Source organism: Apium graveolens, chromosome 4, assembly GCF_009905375.1.
Source record: "Apium graveolens cultivar Ventura chromosome 4, ASM990537v1, whole genome shotgun sequence".
NCBI lineage: Eukaryota > Viridiplantae > Streptophyta > Magnoliopsida > Apiales > Apiaceae > Apium > Apium graveolens.
Window position 1 is genome coordinate 299,865,958 of NC_133650.1, and position 24,123 is coordinate 299,890,080.

The window sequence follows — 24,123 nt, forward strand, 5'->3', positions numbered from 1 at the left end:
AATACATTTTTGAAGAGGATTAGATATGCTTTCTGGTTACCAGTAACATCAGCTTTGAAAGTTTCCTAATTATATAATATATGTGCAACTCGCAGTTAAAAATTAGCCAATTTAACCACGGGCAGGACAGATTATTAGACAATACCATTCAGCGGCTGCTTGCACAGCCCGCATGGCCTTTTAGACCAAACAGTTGATATTCTCCAAATCACAAATCAACTGAAGAGGTGTTTACACAAAGGTATCATCTTGTAATGCTTGTATATCCAAATGATGTACTGCGATGAAACCCCGGATGTACACTAGTCAAAATATATTAATCGTAAAAAAATGGGTGGTATAATTTACAACAAAAATGCATTGGCTATACAATCTAAACAAACATATTGGTAATCTCCCATCCCTGGAGTGTACACTGACAAAATACCTAGGTCTTCGGACTGCAAATTCCAGATAAACTTCATTTGAAATAGTCTGGTCTAATTACACCGATAAATTCATGGTGTAACTCGTCATTGTCTGTCGGCTTCCATATTTCACCATTTGCATGAACAAGCCATGAAAATTGAGGAGAAAGTGATGTGTACAAATCTGGAAGTTATTCATCGTATTAGAACCATATATGTGTTTTTAATCTAGTTGAAGAACAAGAGAAGTGTTAGTATGTGTCAAGAACCTGAAGGAGGTGGGGGTGGCTCTCTGGTATTGTGCAAAACTGCAACACCTAAAAGCACAGTTCCAAATCCGCAAAGCACTGAAATAATGTCGCTAGCATTTTGGCCAGACCAATCCTGTATTTACAAAAAAACACTTTGTCAGATGTCAGCTTTAAAGCAATATCATCCTCTAGGTAAATATCTGTGATTATCTATCGCACCTTGAACATTATTGCACTGGCCAAAATCGTAAATGATGTGAACATCGCATAGTAGATTGGTGAAACAACCGAAGTATTGAATGTGTCCAAAGCCTGGAAGAAAATACAAACTCAGGCAGTAAATTACTTAACATTACACTAAAAATCACAAAGACTAGAACATGCATGGAATATGTATACCACCGCAAGAAATTAGACTTTAGGATGATTTGTAATTTTCCATTATTAGTTGTTACAATATTAACTCTATATAGGTAACTATAAGTATTAATTAACAATGAAGATTTTAGGCCTAACTTCGTGGATTTCCTTCTTGGTTGTATTGAACCCTGCTCATTCAAAGGCAGCTAGATCAGAAGTCAAAATAAGAAAACTGAATGTCAAGTCAGTTGATTAAGTTCACTAATTTCCTAGTCCTGATGGCGATCATTCTTAATATCTGTGTTTTCTGATCAACATAATGTCCACAGAGTTATTATAATTTGATAAGAAACAAGATTATACACAAAAATGCAGCAGGGGGTATTATGTTTGGGAAGAATTCCTTGAGGAAAGGAAATTTTACTAGGAAAAATTGCGGGGGACAAAATTCATAAGCTCAGCCCGAGACAACAAATCCCTACAGTTATATAAAACTTCGTACTAATCAGATAGCAGAAGCTAGACTTTAATAATTTAAAATATTAATTGTTTGTCAAGCTCATAGCAAGAACTACACCCAACAGATCATTCTCTATTTTAGAAAAGCCAGTGTTGAAGTCTGCTACACAGTATTTATTAACGGACAATGGATGAGCATATTTTTATAACAATATTATGCCAGATATCCAATAATGATCACTAAAAACAACCACTTAATGTACCTCAAATAAAAATACAACCAATCAGACTATCAGAGTACAAGTTTAAATCTTCATTGTTCGCCAAAATCTACAGTCATTCTAGATACTTCTTTAGCTACACTATGTCAGGTTTGTGCTTGTTATTGTCAAATCTTCAAGAGGTTCCTTTCTCTGTAGTTTGTACTACAAAACAACTTAATTAATTTATTGGCTTGTTTGCGAAGTGGGAACTTAAAATACATTTGAGATTCTTGATTTTTTATAAATGACATGTTTGGATAACCAAAAGAATTTGGATTTGATTCAATTCCGAGGCATTCAAATTTAAGTAAATTCAAGATTTTGAAATGACAACTCAACTCAGTTCATGTCATTTGCAATGAAGTTCATGTTCCCAAACATAGCCTACATGTATTTGACTTATTTAAAAAAATAAAAATGAGTAAGATTGTTTACAGTTAAATGCCTGACTATGATTCATGATGCATTGTTCTACTACCATGAGCTAATTTTGACAAAAATATTAATTCAATAATTATCAGAAAACCAAATAAACCCACAAACCTTATTTAAGTAATTCAACTGAGTGATTATGCATGAAACAGCAACCATCACAAATACCCATGTTTGGAAGTGTGCTACTTGGCTTGAACCCTCGAATGTAAGTTTTATGGCAATGCCTATTGCTTTAATACTCATAACCTGCAAATAGATTGCAAAAAAGACTTGCATCAAGCCAACATAATAACAACTTTAATAATATAACATCCTACCTTGAGAGAAGCATATACACAATGCTGAATGCACAATTCTATTTAGTGCAAGAAATACATACTCCTAATAGATTAAAACAGTGGCAAACAACAGTTTGCACTGACTTTTGCTATATAACGGAATGTCAAATTTACATTTCTGATATGATCACTTTTTAACTGTAAACATAACAGAAGAAGAGGTATCTTGGACTAAATTTTGGACATCTAAAAAGAAGAGTTGAAACAATCTCTGCCGAGGAGATAAAACTTGAGATGCAAATAATCAAATATATGCAGTGTGCGATTCTATAATATTCATCTGAACATTTAAAAAACAAGAATTCCTTGTAACGTGAATCCTTCTATACTGATCAGTGGCAAAATTATATGGATTTTAAGGCGGTCCAAAAATTAGTTTAATCTTCAAAGAATATATTAAAAGTTAATAAAAATATAGACACAATTGTATAATAATTAAATTTTGAGAAATGGAATGTACAAATAAAAAACAAGTTATACGTACTTTAATTTGAACTTTTATAGCATAATTAGCTTTAATGTCCTTACAAATTGAACTAAAACAACGGAATGAGACAAAAACATATAATATATTATAATAGAATTGAAGACGCTCTTGCCTCTATGTACTTGCAACCATGCTGATTAGTTACATGGGTATGTACCTTTTGACTTTTTGTCTCCTCATAGTTATGGAGCTTTGTAAAACATCATATACCATATCTCAAAGCTTACTAAGCGTAAGCAGCTGGAGATTATTTTGACCAAAGTAGATTAATCATTGTACAATTTATAGGGATAACATCATCCCTCACCCAAAAACCTGATGTCTCATTCTCCATGGAATTATCGTATATTCAAAGATAATAATATTTTCTTGTCCTTGTTCATTTTAATAGGAAATTGAAAAGAATTAAAGAATAAAACTTGTACAGAAATGTATATTATGTAGCTATATTCGAAATTTTATCAGTGACCGAAGATGTACAAGATTACTAACCGTCAAAGATCCATTTATGGAGCATACACCAATATAAATCATCATGTTTGTCTGCCCATAGCGCGATTCACAAAACAACACAAGAACCAATACTATAGTTATTGCTGAGGCTGTATAAATAAGAAAAGCTGCACCAAAAATTCAAGAAAATCAAGACAAAAAATATTGTGTTTTAAATGAAAAATAAACCAAAAGACAGTAAAAACAATCAAAGTGTGTAACTTCACCTGGTTGTGTTGCTAATGCCCAAATTTCATCCACAGAAGAAATGCTATGTTCACCAGGTGCATGAAGAACTATAATGGTAGATCCAATTACACACAAGGCACATCCTAGTATTCCCATTTTCCGTAATTTCTCTTTTAGTAAGAAATGAGCTAAAATAGCACTGTGCATAAAACAAGAAAATATTTTAAGTGGTAAGATTAAAATGACAATAGACTTTCTCTTTTTGAAAAAGCAAAAATATTTTATTTCTTATGTTAGAACAGAGGAGTAAAGCTGCTAAAGTAGAATTACCTAACAATTATACTTAGTGCTCCAAGTGGTGTCACAAGAACAGCGGGAGCATAGATGTAGGCTACAAAATTTGCAAACTCTCCAACAATCACTGGGGAAAAAAAATTATAAGTGCTCAATTGACTTCTCCACTGTCTTGCAGAAGCAATTTGAAAGCTTAACAGAGTATATACTTACTAGTGATCATGCCAACCCACCATAGTGGTTCCAACAGATACCCATATCCCCCAGCACCTGGTTTAGAAAATGGATCGCCGTTAGATGAAACATTAGAAACAAGTGAACAACACATGAAAATAAGCAATTTATGTAACTAAATTTCTAAAACCTTGGCATTGGGTTGAACAAAACGTCAAAACTAATTACTTTATGTTCATTCATCAGGTATCCATAGCTATGAAGAATACCCAAAATTATATGCAGTCTACATTTTACCAGGTTTTCCAGAGAAAGAGTTATTGGCTTAGACAGCATCAAGAAATGCATTTTATACCAAGGGGTTCCTTTATGTTCATTAAGTGACTTGTCTAGTTGTCGTACACCGTCAACTCTAACTTAATGGTACTTAAATCTGTATATGATTGGTTTGGTCTTGTGACTTGCAGTTAAAAATCAAAAAATTACTCTTCAAAATGAGGCACATATATTAGAATATGATTGAGGTCGAACATCCAGCTGTATCTGGCAAAACCCAACAACATTGACCGTATTTATAGAATCAAATACCGATATAATCATTTACAGATTAAAATTTCATTAATCACTGGTACAAAAAAAAATCCCTAAATAGTAAAATGTGCAAATATATCTCACAACTCACATGCAGTCTCCTCCGGAGTTTTGGCCAATTTTACATATATTTCTAGTGTATCTCACTGGCAAATGTTGCACAAATTACATCAGAGCAAATATCATTTCCCATTAGTTTGTTTACGATAGGTAAGCTTGGCCCTGGTAGGAAATTCATACCACACGTCCGCCTCTTCACACAAAATTAAATCTACATCACGTTGTTAATTTCATGATTGCACCCCCACATTTGTCGATATTATACCCCCACGGATCAAACAATTAATTCCTTGCACGGAATTCATAATTCAACACATTAGCATATGCAATTCTGCAACTCCACCTTGTGAAACAATCATTTATCTTATCACAAGAACTTCTCGTGTCTCCAATTAAATCAAAACAACATTTCAGCCCTCTTAGACTACGATTCCCAGAATCCAGCTACAAACATTTCCAATCAACTAAACACAAACCAACACTAAGACTGCAGTATCACCAATTCTTGAACTAAAAAACAACACAGGAAAGTTAAATTTCTCGACTTTAATCAACTAAAATCAAGAAAACAATTGGTAAATTAAACTAACAGGCTCTATAATCATACACACATCAAAAAAAGCACATAAAAATACAAAATTTGAAATAAAGAAAAAAATCAAGAAAAATCGAAACTTGCCAGCATGAGAACCAAATGCAGCAGCACGTTGAAGACCCTTTTTCTTGATAATGAAGCTGGATCCAATAAAAGCACTTGAAGCAACAGCAAGACCAAACCCTAAATAATTGGCCTTATACATGATAACAATTAAAAATCAAATCTTGAATAGTTATTGAATTCTGGGTCAATGTACTTTTCATCTGAATTGTTGATTTATGCGAATGTTTGGTAATATAATAGATTTCCCTTTTGTATATAAAAGATTAGATGAAAAACAAAGCGCCAAATTCAACTTTTCACCAGACGCAGAACCCAAAATTGATTGGAACTATTCGTTTGTTGTTGTGTGTGTGTTTTGGTGTGTGTTTTGGAGATTTGTTGTATGTCATGTGAGTACAGCCAACCAAAGGCTGCTGCTTGGGTGGATATTCGCCAGACGCATGTACATTAATTGTCTCCACACGTCACTCATCTTATATTGCGCCAAAGCATTTTTAATTACTACTTACCAGTAATAGTCGGTGTTATAAAAATTGGAAATCGGACCTAATTTATAATTTATCGGAAATCGGGGATTTATCAGAATAAATTTAGATATATTATAATTTTATTTTTATAAAATATATATGTTAAATACAATTATTATTGTTATACATATACAAATATAAATATTAATTATAAATTATAATAATATTTTATGTAAAGTTACACTCCCTCCGTCCCGTCGGGTAGTATACATTCATTATTTGCACGTATTTCGAGATTTTTATAAATTATAGTTTCATAAGTTTTTTTTTAAAAAAAAATTGAATAAAAGAACATAATTTTTTTATTCAGAAAACAAAAAAATTTAAAAAATATATTATGGAGTTATGCTTTAGAGTAGTATTGAAAAACGTGCCAAAAAATAATGTATATAATTCAATGGGACAGAAGGATTACCATTTACTCGCTAGTCAATACAAATATAGAGTTTACAAATATAGTCAATACAAATATAGAGTTTACCGATAAAGAATTGAAGATTAAGGAATTTCTATTTTTATAAATAATTGAAGATTGGATTTGTAAGAAAGAGACAAGGATCTCAACAACCCGATTTTTTTTTTATTTTGACCCGATTAGGACCTGAGTTTGACCCGATATCTAAAAGTTTTTTGAGTCGTTTTAACATTACTAGATCGCTTGCCTGCTATTTGCCGAATTATCGGCCGATTTATCGGCTGAATCGGCGATTTCTACAACATTGGTAATAGCATATACAAATAGTCATTTTTACGGCATTTAAACAGTAATATAAATAAATAACGATAATAGCTAGAATCAAATGATTAAATTTAAAACGTACCTCTTTCGTTAAATGAAATTTATTCGGGTAATATCTCCTTCATGAATAGAGCTTACTTGGACAATACCTCCTTCATAAATAAAACTTGCTCGGACGGAGACTCGTGCTGATAACGTGTTGTAAATAACGTGTTGTAGATCATGAATTACTTGATTATGAATAACTTAATAATTACACATATAAGGAGAATAAAAGTTTGAAGACATAATTATATTTCAATATATTTCAGTGTATATAATTTCAGCAAATGAATGTTCGATTTGTAGATGTTGCTTAACAAGTCTTACTAAGGAAGCTATAAAGTCTTCCTTGATAAGTATCTCATATCTTCACTAGTAAGTTTCGTAAGTCTTCCTTGATAATATTTTAAAGTCTTTCTCATTAAGTTTCTTCTCTAAGAAGATGTGCAAGTCTTCCTCGATAAGTTTTGAGAGACTTCCTAGATAAGTTTTATGAGTCTTCTTGATTAAGGTTTGACAATCATTATTATATGATATTATAACACTCCCCCTTGATTATCAAATGCGAGTTTAGTACAAAGCTTGACTGCCTCATTAAAATCTTGTAAGTAAAAATCCAGTGGGATAAAAATCTTGACGAAAGAAAAAGAGTACAGTCTTCCCCTGAATAAAACATCTTATACTTTAACATCTTGTTGTAGCAAGTTTCTCAATCTCTGCATGCCAATGTTATTTCGTAACTTTTCAAATGTTGACGTGGGAAGTGACTTTGTAAGTAAATCAACAAGATTATCATATGAGCGCACTTGTTGTACATCAATATCACAATTTTCTTGTAGTTCATGCGTATAGAAGAATTTTGGTAAGATATGTTTGGTTCGATCCCCTTTAATATATTCTTCCTTTAATTGTCTGATACAAGTTGTATTATCTTCAAACAAAATTGTAGGACAGTCTGACATACTTGATAATCCACAAGATTCTCGAATATGTTGAATTACAGACCTTGGCCAAATGCATTGCCTACTTGCTTCATGAATTGCAAGTAACTCTACGTGATTTGATGAAGTAGCTGTCATAGTCTGTTTTGTAGACTTCCAAGAGATAGTAGTGCCACAATATATGAATAAATAACATGTTTGTGATCGTCCAGAATGAGGATCTGACATGTACCCATCATCTGCATATCCAGTCAGTTGTGATTTTGAACTATGTGGAAAGAATAACTCAAGATCAATTATCCCATGAAGATATCTGAATATGTTTTTGATCTCATCCCAATGTCTTTTAGTTAGATTAGAACTGAATTTTGCCAAGAGGTTCACTGAAAAATCAATATCGGGTCTTGTGTTATTTTCAAGATATATAATAGCTCCAATAGCACTAAGATATGGAACTTCAGGCCCAAGTGTATCTTCATCTTCTTTTCTAGGCCGGAATGGATCTTTTTCAACCTCGGGTGATCGAACAACCATTGGTGTCGTTAATGGATGAGCTTTTTCCATGTAGAACCTATCTAGCATATTTTCTGTATAAGTGGACTGATGAACAAGTATACATGAAGATAAGTGTTCCACCTGTATGCCTAAACAAAATCTTGTCTTTCCAAGATCTTTCATTTCAAATCCAGTTTTCAAATAAGTAGCAGCGTTAATAATATCTTCGGAATTACCTTCAATATTCAAATCATCCACATATACATCAATAATAATAAAATCAGTTGATGAACTTTTGAGAAACACACATGAACACACTTGATTATTAACATACCCATCATTTAATAAATATTTACTAAGCCTCTTGTACCACATACGACCAGATTGTTTTAAGCCATATAACTAAGTATAAATCTCGAGGCTCAGTTACATCTATCTTTAATCATTCAGGGATTTTCATATAAATATCACTATCAAGTGATCCATAAAGTTAGGATGTAACAACGTCCATGAGGCATATTTTCAATCTTTCCATACAAGCCATACCTATCAGAAAACAAAAGGTGACTCCATCCGTAACAAGAGAGTAAGTTTTTTGGTAATCAAATCCAGGCATTTGATAGAATCCCTGGGCTACCAGTTGGGACTTATATCTCACAATTTCATTTCTCTCATTTCGTTTTCGTACAAACACCCATCTATTCTCGATGTGGATCGCACCAGCCAGTATTTGGACAGCAGGTCCAAATATATTTATCTTGCGCAAGGATTGTAATTCTTCTTGTATTGCAATTTTTTTTTTGCTCAATCATCTCTTTGTCGAGATTCTTCCACACTGTGTGGTTAAGGGTCGGAGTTCATAATAATATCACATGCCATGGAAGAAGCATATACATCATCAACCTCAATACTCCCATGATCCAATAATTTTCTGTTATGTACATAACTCAATGAGATCTCGCAATTTTCAAGTACCTTTGTTTTTATTGATGCATATACCACTTCTGGGGCAATATCCTCTTCTGGAGGCAATACCATTTTTGGTGGTTTTTTCACATCCATTTAAGGGGCCTTAACCTCTTCGGGGGGTGATACCGCTTTTGGGGTATTTGATATAGCCACTTCAGGGGCTCGGACCTCTTCATGAGACAATACCGCATCTGAGATATTTTTTGGAACACTTGCCACTTCTGGGGCATGTCCAATCAATTTTCTTTTTCGTGTTACAACATCTTTTGTACCAACAGGTCTACCACAATTATGGCGTGTTTTTGGATTACCAACCAATTCTTCAGGAATTGCTTTATGAATAGGGATTTCAACCATTTCTTGTGCATTAACAACAAGTATATGTGATTTTATGATATGTCTAGAATCATTAAAAGCATCTGGCATTTGATTAGCAATATTTTACATATGAATGATTCTTATAACCCCAGATTCACATTGTTTAGTACGTGGATCCATAGCACTTAATCCTCATGCATTCCATGAAAGTTCAGAATTCAACTTATACAAAATATTATCTCCCCCTAATGGAGGAAATACAGACTCATTAAAATGATAATCAGCATATCGAGCAGTAAAAACATCATCAATTAATGGTTCAAGATATCTTATAATATATGGTGAATCAAAACCAACATATATACCTACTCTTATTTGTTGTCATATTTTAGATCTTTGTAGAGGTGCAGTTGTAACATATACGACACTACCAAAAATCTTAAAATGTGATATATTAGGGGTTTGACCAAAAACTGATTAATGAGATTATTGTTTGTGGTAAGCAGATTTGCGGCATGAAGTATTACGTGACCCCAAATATAAGTGGGTAATTTAGTCTTAGAAGTAAGGGTCGTGCAACAAGTTGAAGTCTTTTAATTAACGATTTCGTTAAACCATTTTATGTATGCTCGTGAGCTACGGGTTGTTCGAAGAAGATTTCTACTAACATACAATAATCATTGAAAGTAGAAAATATAAATTCAATGGCATTATGTAGTCAAATTGATTTGATGGGATTATCAGGAAATTGGACTCGTAATTTGATTATTTGAGCAAGAAGCTTGGCAAAGGCTGTATTTCTGGTCAAGAGTAGACAGACATAAGACCATCTACTTGAAGCATCGACTAGGACCATGAAATATCTAAATGCTCCAGATGATGGATGAATAGGACCACATATATCACCTTGAATTCTTTCTAAGAAATCTGGAGACTCATTTTGAAGTTTAACTGAAGATGGTCGAACAATTAGTTTTCCCAAAGAACATGTTGAACAAGGAAGTTCATCACGTAATATGACCTTTTGATTCTTAAGGCGATGTCCTGTAGAATTTTCTATAATTCGACGTATCAAGGATACTCCTGGATGACCAAGTCTTTCATGCCAAAGGGTGAGTGATTTTGGATCTATAATTTTGGGAGTAGTGATACTGTGAGGCTCGATTACTATAATTTCGATAGCATATAATCCAGATGAGATTGATTGTAATTTTTCTAAGATCTTCTTATATCCTGAGGTGATTGAGGTGATAAGGAGATATCTGTTTTCATTTTCTCTAGTTGTTTCTACATGTAAACTATTAAGACGAATATCTTTAAAACTCAAAAAATTCCAGTGGATTTGCTAGAATATAGAGCATCATGTATGTGAATTTCTGTCTCATTTGGTAATATAAAACTGGCTTTTCCAAAACCCTCTATTTGATGTTCCCGAAATTGTCCAAACGTGTGAGTTGGTTTTAGTCAACTTTGAGAAAAATTTCTAATTTGTAAAACTATGTGAGTGGTTGCGCAATCAGCAATGCATATATCTCCCATATTTATGTTGTGTATATATAAGTGAACAACAATTTTATTATGCAAACAACGTACATAATACAAGAACATAAAACAAGTACATGAAAGCAGAATATTAAAACAAGCACGTCTAAAACATAACATCAAAGAAATACAAATGAAATCTAGTTATCTAAATCATAATAAAGGTTAGCACCAGTGCCTAATTTGAGGTCTTTTTGTTTGGTTCTTCACTTAGATTATGACTAGCGAAGTTCGTTTCCACCCTTTTTCCATTATTTTTTTTCATTTGCCTCGTAGAGGTCAACTAGATGTTTCGGTGTGCGACAGGTACGTCGCCAGTGCCCATGTGCCCCACATCTGAGACATATATCCTTAGTATCTTCTTCTTGTGGTGCCTTCCTTTTATTTAGCACTCCATGTTGCCACTTCTGGTGGTCAGAGTTGTTGTAACCATCACGCTGCCACTTCAGGTGGCTAAAGTTGTAATGATTTCGAAACTGACCTCGAAAGTTTCCATGCCCACGGTTTCGTCCGTAACCTCGTCCTTATCTATGCCATTTCTCACGCTTATTCTTCTGGAATGACGTGTTATGTACTTAGGTAACTGGGCAGAGCCTGTGGGATATATCTGATGATTTTTCAGTAACAACTCATTATTATTTTCAGCGACAAGAAGAAGAGATATCAGCTCGCTATACTTCCGAAAATTACGCTCCCTATACTGTTGTTCCGGAATCATAGTGCTGGGGTGAAAGGTTGAAAGGGTCTTTTTCTATCATGTCAACATCAGTAATATTTTCACCACACAAAATCAGTTTTGAGCTTATTTTGAACAAGGCAGAATTATATTCAGTGATAGATTTAAAATCTTGCAATCTTATATTTATCTAGTCATAATAGGCATGTGGCAAATGGACAAGTTTTTGGTGATTAAACTTATATTTGAGATTGATCCAAAGGTTGAGTGGATTTTTCACAGTTAGATATTAAGATTTCAAATTTTCATGGATGTGGTGTCTAAGAAAAATGATAACTTTGGCATTTGGTTCAACAATTGGGGTCTTTCCTGATTCTATGGTGTCTTTTAGCCCGTTAGCACTAAGATGTAATTCCGCATCAAGCACCCAAGACAAATAATTATCCCCGGTCACATCCAATGCTACAAACTCTAATTTTGCAAGATTTGTCATTCTGAATATAAAATAAATATTAAAACATGTTATAATGCTTCACAAATATATTTAAACAATTATTTCCAAATATAACATATATGATATGATTAATACAAAAGTTATGATGGCATAGTCAGCCAGAAAACTTTTGGGTAATACTTGACGACATAGTCATCTTTATAGCATTTAAACAGTAATATAAATAAATAACGATAATATTTTGAATCAAATGATTAAATTTAAAATGTACATCTTTCGTTAAATGAAACTTATTCGACTAATACCTCATTCGTGAATAGGGCTTACTTGGACAATACCTCCTTCGTAAATAAAGCTTGCTCGGGCAAAGACTAGTGTTGATAACGTGTTGTAAATAACGTGTTGTAGATCTTGAATTACTTGATTATAAATAACTTAATAATTGCATATATATAGAGAATAGAAGTTGAAGAGATAATTGTATTTTAATATATTTCAGTGTATATGATTTCAACAAATGAATGTTAGATGTTGGTTAACAAGTCTTACTAAGGAAACTGTCTAAGTCTTCTTTGATAAGTATCTCATATCTCCACTAATAAGTTTCGTAAGTCTTCCTTGATAAGTTTTACAAGTCTTTCGAATTAAGTTTCTTCTCTAAGAAGATGTGCAAGTCTTACTCGATTAGTTTTGTGAGACTTCCTAGATAAGTTTTATGAGTCTTTTTGATTAAGTTTTGACAATCATTATTATATGATATTATAACATTGTCGATATTTTTATTTTACACATTTTTTCATGATTCCTCAATAGTGAAATTTAATGAATTTGTCTTTATCATGAATAACGTATCATATACAAGTTAATTGGAGGTTAAATATCTTTTTTGGAGTTTATTCATCAATTCCCTTGAAAATCAATATATTTTTTTACGTATTCGCGTTAAAACGAATAGTTTATATTACTTTGAAACTAAAATCAAAACCGTCCCAAAAAATAGGGCTTTTGAAATTGAACATATATGATTTGTACAAAAAGGATTTTTTTTAATATATTAAATGAGAAAAAATATTATAGGTACTTAAGTTAGTTATCTATACTATTTATACTATGTATTATAATAATTGGAATGATGTATATTTTGGTTCAACGGTTATCCCCCTATTTTGATTATTAAAAATAAAAATAGATAGTGTTATATAGATGTTAAACTACTAAATTGTTAAACTACTAAATAAAGTCTCCTTATCCCGCTAAACTACGACCACAACCTTATCCTACTAAACTACGATTACAATTTCCTAATTCTTTTATTACTTTTATAATAAATCTATAATTGTTATATATTTATATAAATGTATTAAAGTTATTATATGATTGCATAAATAAAATTTTAAATTATCCTTCCACCTAAGCTGCGCAGGAAAGGCCCAAAGCCAATCCCAGGATATTAACAAACCCGTGCATTGCACGAAATTTAAGCTAGTATATATAATACTGGTAATGATAGAGAAAATGCAAAGAAAATATTTGATGATGTGGTGGTGAATTCAAGAACTCAAACCATGCCTCTAACTCAAACCAAGCAGTTAACCCATGTTTCTTGTAATGGTGTTAGAACCTTTAGAACTGAAACTGTGACTCAGTCTCAAATACTGATGGATGAGCAAATAATGACAGAAGGTCAATAAGCTTTGTCTACAATTATTTAAGGTGATGAACGATGAGTTCATCATTGATAACCTTGAGCATGCACAAAGGTTTGATAAGATTTACAAGACAAAAAGGGGAAAGGTGGTCATGTTGTTACATAAGAGTATGAGGGTTAAACAATTATATGATAGGAAAGCTCTTTTCCATTTATACAAAGAGTTTCCTGATCTTTCTCATAAAGAAATGCTAAAGCAACATGAACAACTTATGAAGCAATTTGAAACACTATATGTCACTCTTGTTAGAGGCAGATGAAGAGTTAGGGAAGGTAGAAAAGGAAGAGGCGGGGGAGGAAAAAGAAGAACACCTGTCATTGATCATCCAAGTACATCTGCACAAAGGAGAACCGGGTGTAGTGGAATCAAAATTGAAGAAATTATTGAACAACCTCAAGTTCATCAAACATTGATTGCTCTTAAGCACCTACAGGTCTAGCGTGTTGAAAATGTAATAATAGTTCAAGGTGTAGAAGAAGTCAGAATTGGGAGATCCTATTATCCACGGAAGGAAAATAACTTCAATTGCAAGAGGTCTATCTATTGATAGAATTCAAGATGCCGCATCACCTGATTCTACTAAAAATTATAAATCTTGATTCTGACACAACACCAAATGCTAATCCTGAAGAAGATAACTGAATGAATTGAATTCATTCTGCTTCTTTTGTATAGTCTTCAATTTCATTTATATACGTGGATGATTTTCAGCTAAGTACCAATTTAATTATTGTCGTAACAATAAATTCACCAAGTACTCAGTTGCGCCAAGAAGGGATTTATTTTCCTTAGACATTTGCTTCACTTGCGCCATCAGGATAGAACTCTGAATTGCGCCTAGAGTGTTTTTCCTTTTACTTGCGCCAAGAAGGAAATTAGTTTTCCTTAGAAACTCTCTTAGTTGCGCCTAAAAAGAGAACAATGCCTTTGAAAATTCTCCCAGTTGTGACAAGGGTGAAAGCATTCTTTACTTAGAATATTTTAGTCTACTTGCGCCTAGAGTGGAAGATATTCAACACTTAGAATATTTCCTTCTCACTTGCGCTAAGGGAGAATATTTCAACACTTAGAATATTTTCTTTAAGTTATTCAATAAATCACATATTCTTTCTCTATCCTGTTTCATTCTTTTCTTGTATTAGCTAATTTTTTTTTGAATGATTAAGTTGATTCTTTTCTGATGTGTTGATGTTTAGTGCACTGATCTGTTTCACAAACAACTAACACATAATTGAATTCACCCAACTTTTTTATAATTCTGAACTGATATAGCCTGTTGGTCATTCATTGCTTCAATCACTGAAACCCTTGATCTTCAATACTTCAAACTAATACATTTCCTTGTCACTAGAAGTCCTTCGATATTTTATTCTTCATGGAGGCTTGAACATTTTAATGAACTTCTTTATATGACCCGGTTACGGACTTAGAGCATTAAATCCATCTTTTAATTCTTTGTATTTATCCAGTCTTCATCTTCGAGGTTCCTGTGCTTCATAATTAATATTATTTATCTGTTTCTTTTTCATGTTGATTTATAATTCCTTGGTTACATTTACGTTACATTATGCTTTATATTGTCGGCACGATGACTATAATGGGAGGAACAATGATGATTATCGAAGGAGGGATGATGATGATGGAAGATGTTACAACAATAATCAATCTAACAAAGCAGCCCTTCTATGAGAGCAAGTGAAAAAGTTGAAAAGAAAGATGCGATGAGAGGGAAGCGATGACTTTTCAACTGAGCCATCTTTGGTAAAAGAGATTTAAGATTATGTCCATGTGGTTGGACATACCATTCCAAAGATGAATTATTAGAATGGCAAGACAGATCTGTATGAACAGGTTACCCAATATGAGAGGAATATGAAGTGTATCGGTCATGATGAAATTACCACGTGCAGTATATTTGAAGTATACCTGAAGGATGGAGTCTATCGAACCCTTCTTCTAAACTTAATCTATTTTTATGATCAACTAAGGTCTAAGTTCCTCAAACACTATGACTACAATAGAAGAATTAGAAAAATGACAACATCTCTGAACAATGTGAAACAAAGATCTGACGAGTCTTTAACATCTTACATGAAATGCTACAAGAAGGAATGCGAGAAAGTATCATCACTAGATAAAAAAACAAGTAATGGGATTCTTTTATAACGGCCTGGATAAAATACGAAGCAAAAATTTATTGAAATCATATTTCGACTTCCCTCCATCAAGCTTGAATGACATGTATACCCGAGAAGAAAATATACGTCGAAGAGAGGAAGTCCTTAGTACATGCAGCCCAATAAAGGAGATAAATCGTTGAAGAAAGATAAATCTCCTGTAGATCTCCCGAGTGAAGGATGTTACCTGATCGTTTTAAGAGTGATTGATCAAAAGATAAACCTTATACAAAAAGGTCGGCAGATAAGAGGAAAAAACAGAAATGAAATGGTTTTCACAGTCCTCAGCACATCAAGTCTCGTATTCTGAATGAAATAAAGAATATTTTAGACTTTGATAGGCCTCAAAAATTGAACTTGCCAAGATTCAGAAAGAATAACAACAAGTATTGTGATTATCATCAAGAAACAGGGCATACGACAAATGCCTGCTTCAATTTGAAAAGATTGACCGGGCAAATTATCAGAAATGGAGAGCTAGATTGTTTCATTCAGAAAGAAAATGAACAAAGGAAAGAATCCCGGGATAATCAAATACAGGTGTGTGGGGGAAATTTAATACTATCTCAGGAGAATCATTGGTAGGACGTGATACAAAATCCTCTAAAGCACGCTATGCCGAGGAAGTATACAATCTTTATTGTCAAAAGGATCGGCCGAAACAACCTTTGCTAATATCTTTTTTGGTGGATGATTACAAAGGGGTAACTTGACCACATGAAGACCTATTTATTTTCACATGCTATCTCAATGATTTTAAAGTTCAAAAGGTTTTGTTTGATGGTGAAAGCACCGTGAATGTGATTTTCAAAAAAGCTTATGACCAACTCAAGTTAAGGGAAATAATAGATCTTTGTGTTGAAACAACACTTTACGGAGTTGGAAACCAACCAATACATATTTACGGACAAAATTTTCTCAAACTAAGCATCGGTCCAGAGTCAAAAGAGGTAACATGTGAGTTAAAATTTCATGTTATCGATGTACCTTCTCCATATAATGTTATTCATGGACTCCCTATATGAGCGAGATTTCAAGCTATCTGCTCAATACCACATCTTATATTAAAACTCCCGATTGCCAACAAGATTGGTGAAATAAGAGGTGATAATATTATAACAATGACTTTAGCCCTAAGTGAGATGATAGAGAGATTTGCCAAATAAAAAGGTGTTGATGAACTTGATAATAGGGAGGAAAATAAAAGAAAATCTAAAGATGATGATGAACCAACTCGCTTGAGGAGAAAAACTTCATTCAACATTGAGCTGGAAAGATTTGGAACAGATTGGACAAAGCCTATTGCCAAACTAGCCACCCAGACTGAACATATTGAACTTATACTTGGAAACACTGATCATTTGGTAACCATCGGCAGGGACATACCAAGCGCCATCAGGAAAGAATTAATAGAAGTCCTAAGAGAATACAAAGACATCTTTGCTTAGGGGCAGAAGATATGCCAGGAATAAGCAAATACATCTCCGTACACAAACTTCATGTGAATGATGATTATAGTGCAGTTCGGCAGACGAAAAGAAATTTTGCTCCTGAGCGTCAAAATGTAATTGAAGAAGAAGTCAAGAAGCTTCTAGATGCAGGATTCATCGAAGAAGTTCAGTTTCCAGAGTGGTTAGAAAATGTGGTTTTGGTTAAAAAAACAAATTGTAAGTGGCGTATGTGTGTAGATTACACTGATCTCAACAAAGATTGTCCAAAGGATCATTATTCACTGTCGAACATTGATCAACTTATTGACACTACTGCGGGATACTCTATGCTAAGCTTTTTGGATGCCTTCTTGGGATATCATCAGATTGCAATGGCAGAAGAAGGCATACGTAGAACTTCATTCATCACACACCATGAGACTTGGGATTATATCAAGATGCCTTTTGGCCAACTCAATGTTGGTGCAACCTATCAGCGGATGATCAACAAGGTATTTTAAAAAAGACTAGAAGAAATATGGAATGATATGCCAATGACATGATTGTCAAGAGTGAAGACATAACTCATGTGGATGATTTGAGGGAATATTTTGAAATGATCTGTAGGCATAATATGAGGTGAATCCAACCAAATGCATGTTCATTGTTAGATCTGGAAAAATTCTAGGCTATTTATTAAGCGAAAGAGGTATTGAAGCAAATCCAGAAAAAATCAGGATATCAATGACATGAAAGCACCTCAGACCAAGAGGGATGTTCAAAAACTAACTGGACGATTAACTGCTATTCGACGCTTCATCTCACAAAGCGTAGAGAAAGCCTTACCTTTCTTTGACACACTCAAAGGAGTTAAAGAATTCAATAGACGGATGAATGTGAAGCGGCCTTCAACAACGTCAAAGAATATCTCTTTACACCACCTCTGTTGACGAGGCCAAATAATGACGAAACCCTTTAACTTTATCTTGCAACAACTGATCAAGTAGTGGCTGCAGTGTTGATTAAAGATGTTGTTGATATTCAAAAGCTGGTATTTTATATTAGTCATAGTTAAGTCCCGATATGTTTGTAGAAGGGGTGGTTGAATACAAACTATACCGTTTAATCGAATAAAATGCGGAATAAAAAGTGAAACAAAATTCAAGTTAAATAAAACTATTATTAAACTTGAAAGGTGTTACAACAACGGTATCATTTACAAGGGATTAATCTCAAATAAATTATTCCAAATCTAGAATAAATTCGACATGAACTTTTTCTATTTTTGATATAAAAAGGATCAGATGCTAAAAGCAATTTGAGATTAAGTTCTAGGGATTTTGATCCGCTAGATAGTTACACAAGAACAAGAGAAGGATTTCTAGTGGTTTAGATTTAACAATAAATACTAGAAATTAATGTCCTGAGAAATTGCAATAAGTTCTCTGCTTTTGTTCTGTGTTCTTCAGTTGGTTTGATATTCAATGCTTCTGTTAACAATCAGTTTCTGTTGTTTTATATTAAAACAACCCACTTGATTTAAATGGCAAGACAATCAGTTAAGCTCAGCAAGACAATCCCAACAGCTGGTAGAACTTTCGGTAGGACTATTGATTGTACTAGCAAGACAATCACCACAGCTGGTAAGACTTCCAATAAGACAATTTAAATGAACTGGCATGACTTTCGGTATGACTATTGATTGTCATACCGATTGTCATACTAATACAAAAGATTGTCTTGCTGAATTAAATTTGAATTTCTGAAAATGCATAATATTAATTCAGAATTAATTAATCAATTAATCCAATTAATCAATAAATTAATCTTTGCAGAAATTGTTGTGCATATGTTGTGTACTTGATGATTACATAAACAAAACATCTAAGTAGATTTTACTTAGTGAAATAATGTAGCACTCGACGGATAAGAATTATAGTCCCGACGGATAACTCATTATAGTATCGACGGATGCTAACTTATTATCCATCGAGTGAGTAGCTTATGTAATAATAAGTTTGTAGCACAGTTATGTATGCACCTTTGTATAGAATCTGTAGTAGCATATAAGTCATGTTGACTTTAACTAGATATGCAGAATAGGTTGATTAATTGTACATAAGTGATGTCTTGTAATTCTGTATAAGTGAAATGAAGTCATATACTTGATTGCTACCCAACAGATAACCTACAAAGCAACCGACGGATGATCAACAACCCGACGGATGATCATGTACTCATCTAGTAAAGGATTCAAACAGCAGTTGAACAGTAAAAAGCTGAGCATAGCCGTCGAGATGTATACAAACACACTGTGGAAGCCCATTAATCGGGTAATAGAGGCCGAAAAGCAGCAAAGCTTAAGACTGATAGTTTTTATATTTGTTCAGTCTTTTTGACTTTGTAATCTTGGTAATATATATAAACCAAGAATGTAGCAAATAGAAAAACAACTGAGAGAACTGAGAAACACAAAAATAGAGAAATCTTTGTAAGCAGAATCATTAGCATTTCCTGTATTCTCAATAGTTCAATTTGTAAGCAGCTGTGAGCATTCTTGCACACAGAGTCCTCTAGATATATATTATATATCTCTGGTGGAATTGTTTAAATCCACCAAAAAGTTTTTAAAGACTCTTGTTTTTAATTACTTATGTTTTGATTCAATTAAGTTTCTATTCCGCATTGTGCTAATCAAAACATTATATCTATATTCGAGTTGAACATTTTTATTTCGAGAAAAAGGTTCAAGAATTCCATTCAACCCCCCTTCAGTAATTCTTGCTATATTGTTAAGGGATTAACAATTGGTATCAGAGCAAGCTCTTAATCTACAAAGAGTTTAAAGATCAAAACAATTCAGCAAGATGAACAAAAAAGATGTTGGAGTCAAGATTCCTTTTCTTGATAAAGATAATTACCATCATTGGAAGGTAAAGATACATCTTCATATGCTTTCTCAAGATGAGGCCTATGTGGATTGCATAGAAAGAGGCCCTCATGTTCCAATGAGAGCTGCAACAGGAAACGAGCCATCTGTGCCAAAGCCAAGGCACGAATGGTCTGATCCTGACATTGAACAAGTCAGGAAGGATAAAAAGGCCATGAACATTTTGTTCAATGGAGTTGATGCAGACATGTTTGATAACATTATCAACTGCAAAACTGCCAAGGAAGTTTGGGATACAATACAGATAATTTGTGATGGCACTGAGCAAGTTAGAGAAAACAAGATGCAGCTCTTGATTCAGCAATATGAGCATTTTCATAATGAGGAAAGTGAGTCAGTCACTGACATTTTTAGTAGATTTCAAAAACTACTAAATGCTCTTAAGTTGCATGGAAGAGTCTATCAGACTAAAGACTCCAATCTGAAATTTCTCAGATCTCTTCCAAAGGAATGGAAACCAATGGCAGTCTCATTGAGAAACTCACAAGATTATAAGGAGTTTACTTTGGAGAGACTGTATGGCATCCTGAAGACCTATGAGCTTGAGATAGAGCGGGATGAAAGGATGGAGAGAGGAAAGAAGAAAGGAGGATCCATTGCACTAGTTGCTGATTTGGAAAAGGAGAAGGAAGTGAAGATGGAAGCTGTTGAATCAACTTCAAAGGTCTGTGAGAATAAGGGCAAGGGGCTTGCAGCAGAAAATGAAGATTCATTGAGCCAAGATGACATGGAGGATATTGATGAGCACCTAGCATTTCTTTCCAGGAGATTTACCAAGCTCAAGTTCAAAAAGAACTTTGGAGCAGCCAAGCCAAATAGAAACATGGTGGATAAGTCAAAATTCAAATGTTTCAAATGTGGCTTGGCAGGGCATTTTGCAAATGAGTGTAGAAAGTCAGATTCCAGTAAGAAAAGGTTTGAATCTATAGATTATAAGCAAAAATACTTTGATCTACTCAAACAAAAGAAAAGGGCTTTTATTACACAAGAGAATGACTGGGCAGCAGATGGTTTGGATGAAGATGAAGATGTCAGCTATGTCATTCTAGCCCTAATGGCCAAGTCTGATGAAACAGAGACAAGTTCCTCAAGCAATCAGGTAATCACTACAAACCTTGCACATTTATCTAAAGCTGAGCGTAATGATGCCATAAATGACATGTCTACAGAATTGTATCATTTACGTGTTACACTTAAGTCTCTCACTAAAGAAAATGCTAAAATCAAAGAAAACAACTTGTTTTTAAGTGAGAGGAATAATGTGCTAGAGTCTCAGTTTGTTGAGTTTGAGAAACTAAAAATTGTGTGTAAGATTGCCAAGGAGGAATTAACCGAGTCCTTGAAAAAGGAAGAAATTTTAAAGAAGCAGCTCGAGCGTGAACAAGAGGTGATTAAAGCATGGAAAACATCCAGGGATGTTCATGCTCAAATCAACAAAGTTCAAGGAATTGAGTCTTTTTGTGATGAAGCCTGGAAAAAGAATAAAGAAAAACTAGAACCTAATTTGGTAGATGGTTTGCTGACAGATGTAGACTCGACGGATGATGAGGACTATCCGTCGGATAACAAAAAGTGTTATCCGTCGAATGATGAAAATCCTCATCCGTCGGCTGTAAGCAAGCCCATTAGCAAAGCCAAACTAATCAAGCTAAATGAGAAGTATGGGTCTGTTTCCACGAATTTTGTTTCAGGAGAGTCAAGTCAAGCTAAGAAAGGGAAAAAGGCTAATGTTGGTCACATGACTGTCAAACAGTTAAGTGACAGAACTGAGAAAATTGAGGTAAAAACAGAGACTAAAAGGAAAAACAATAGGAATGGCAAAGTAGGGATTAACAAACACAATAACTACACACCTGATAAATATGCTCCTAGAAAAATCTGTGTCAAGTATGGTAGTGTAAATCATTTGTCTGTTAATTGCAAATCTACCATGCCTATTCCCATGTCTGTTCAGTCTCAATTTCCAAACATAAATGCCATGCCTCCCATGCCTGTTAATGTTATGCCTACACAGAATATGAATGCACAGTTTGTTAATATGCCATTTGCACCTAATCCATATTATGCTGCATACAGTATGCCTCAAATGCCATTTAGCATGCCTTACTGGAATAACATGTTTACACCAAGCATGCCATTTCCTGTTAGTCATAACATGCATGATAATTCTGTTGCATTTAGTGGTTTCAAAGGTACAACCCAATTGACTAAGGAAGAATATGAAATTCCTAAGTCAAATGAGATAAGACCTAAGAAACAGAAGAAGAAAGCTAACAAGGCAGGACCCAAGGAAACTTGGGTACCAAAATCAACTTGATTTGATTTTGATGTGTGCAGGGAAACAGAAAGAATCTTTGGTACTTGGATAGTGGTTGTTCGAGACACATGACTGGTGATTCTACCCTGCTCACAGAGTTTATGGAGAGAGTTGGCCCAAACATTACTTTTGGAGATGACATCAAATGTTATACTGTGGGATATGGCTTGATTTCAAAGGACAATGTCATCATTGAAGAGGTTGCCTTAGTGGATGGTCTCAAACACAATCTGTTGAGTATCAGCCAGCTTTGTGACAAAGGCAACTCAGTAACCTTCAATAAAGAAGCCTGTGTTGTGACTAATAATCAAAACAATAAAGTGGTTCTCATTGGTATGAGAAGAGAAAATGTGTACCTAGCTGACTTCAACTCAACTAAAGCAGAATCTGTAACTTGTCTTCTCAGTAAAGCAAGTCAGGATGAAAGTTGGCTATGGCACAAGAAGCTATCCCACTTGAACTTCAAGACCATGAATGAGCTGGTAAAGAAAGAACTAGTAAGAGGCATTCCTCTAGTGGAGTTTACAAAGGATGGACTGTGTGATGCCTGCCAAAAAGGGAAGCAGATCAAAGCATCATTCAGGAAGAAACTTGATTCAGCAATTGAAGAGCCTCTGCAACTGCTTCACATGGATTTGTTTGGACCAATCAATGTATTTTCAATTTCAAGGAAAAGATTTTGCCTAGTAATTGTAGATGATTTCTCAAAGTTCTCTTGGACATATTTCCTAAAGTCTAAAGACGAAGCTAGTGAAATCATCATCAATCACATAAGGCAAGTTAACAATCATCCTGATTTCAAAGTTAGAAGAATCAGGAGTGACAATGGAACTGAGTTCAAGAACTATGTCATGAGAGCATTTTGTGAGGAAAATGGAATCTTGCATGAGTTTTCAGCAGCAAGGACTCCACAACAGAATGGAGTAGTGGAAAGAAAGAACATATCACTCATTGAAGCTGCAAGGACAATGCTTGAAGAATCAAAATTACCAACATATTTCTGGGCTGAAGCTGTAAATATTGCTTGCTACACTCCGAACATTTCTCTTAATCAAGCAAGATGCATGACTCCTTATAAATTGTTCAAGAACAAGAAGCCAACTCTAAACTTTCTTCATGTCTTTGGCTGTAAAAGCTATATTCTGAGAAATCAAATTGATCAAAATGGGAAGTTTGATGTTAAAGCTGATGAAGGAATTTTTGTTGGATATGCTGTTGGTAAAGCATATAGAGTCTACAATCTTAGAACCAACATTGTTGTGGAATCTATACATGTTGTGTTTGATGATAAAAAGATTAAAGGACTGGAAGATGGAGATTACTATGAGAGCCTCAAATTCGACAATGTTGAGATGGTAAGTGATGAAAGTGATGAT

The 24,123-nt window shown here is 34.0% G+C and overlaps 2 protein-coding genes across 2 annotated transcripts; both read right to left on the reverse strand.

Moving 5' to 3' along the window:
- Window positions 1-199: 199 nt before the first annotated feature.
- LOC141721374 (putative magnesium transporter NIPA6) lies at window positions 200-5,909 on the reverse strand. Its single transcript, XM_074524290.1, has 9 exons — window positions 5,483-5,909; window positions 4,189-4,248; window positions 4,012-4,102; window positions 3,720-3,880; window positions 3,493-3,620; window positions 2,284-2,421; window positions 878-970; window positions 677-791; window positions 200-591 (listed from the first exon to the last, which is right to left on the reverse strand). Exons 1-9 carry the CDS (start codon window positions 5,598-5,600, stop codon window positions 461-463), a joined length of 1,035 nt encoding a protein of 344 aa, XP_074380391.1. The 5' UTR covers window positions 5,601-5,909; the 3' UTR covers window positions 200-460.
- Window positions 5,910-11,285: 5,376 nt separating this feature from the next.
- LOC141719916 (uncharacterized) lies at window positions 11,286-11,752 on the reverse strand. Its single transcript, XM_074522279.1, has 2 exons — window positions 11,516-11,752; window positions 11,286-11,471 (listed from the first exon to the last, which is right to left on the reverse strand). Exons 1-2 carry the CDS (start codon window positions 11,750-11,752, stop codon window positions 11,286-11,288), a joined length of 423 nt encoding a protein of 140 aa, XP_074378380.1.
- Window positions 11,753-24,123: the final 12,371 nt, after the last annotated feature.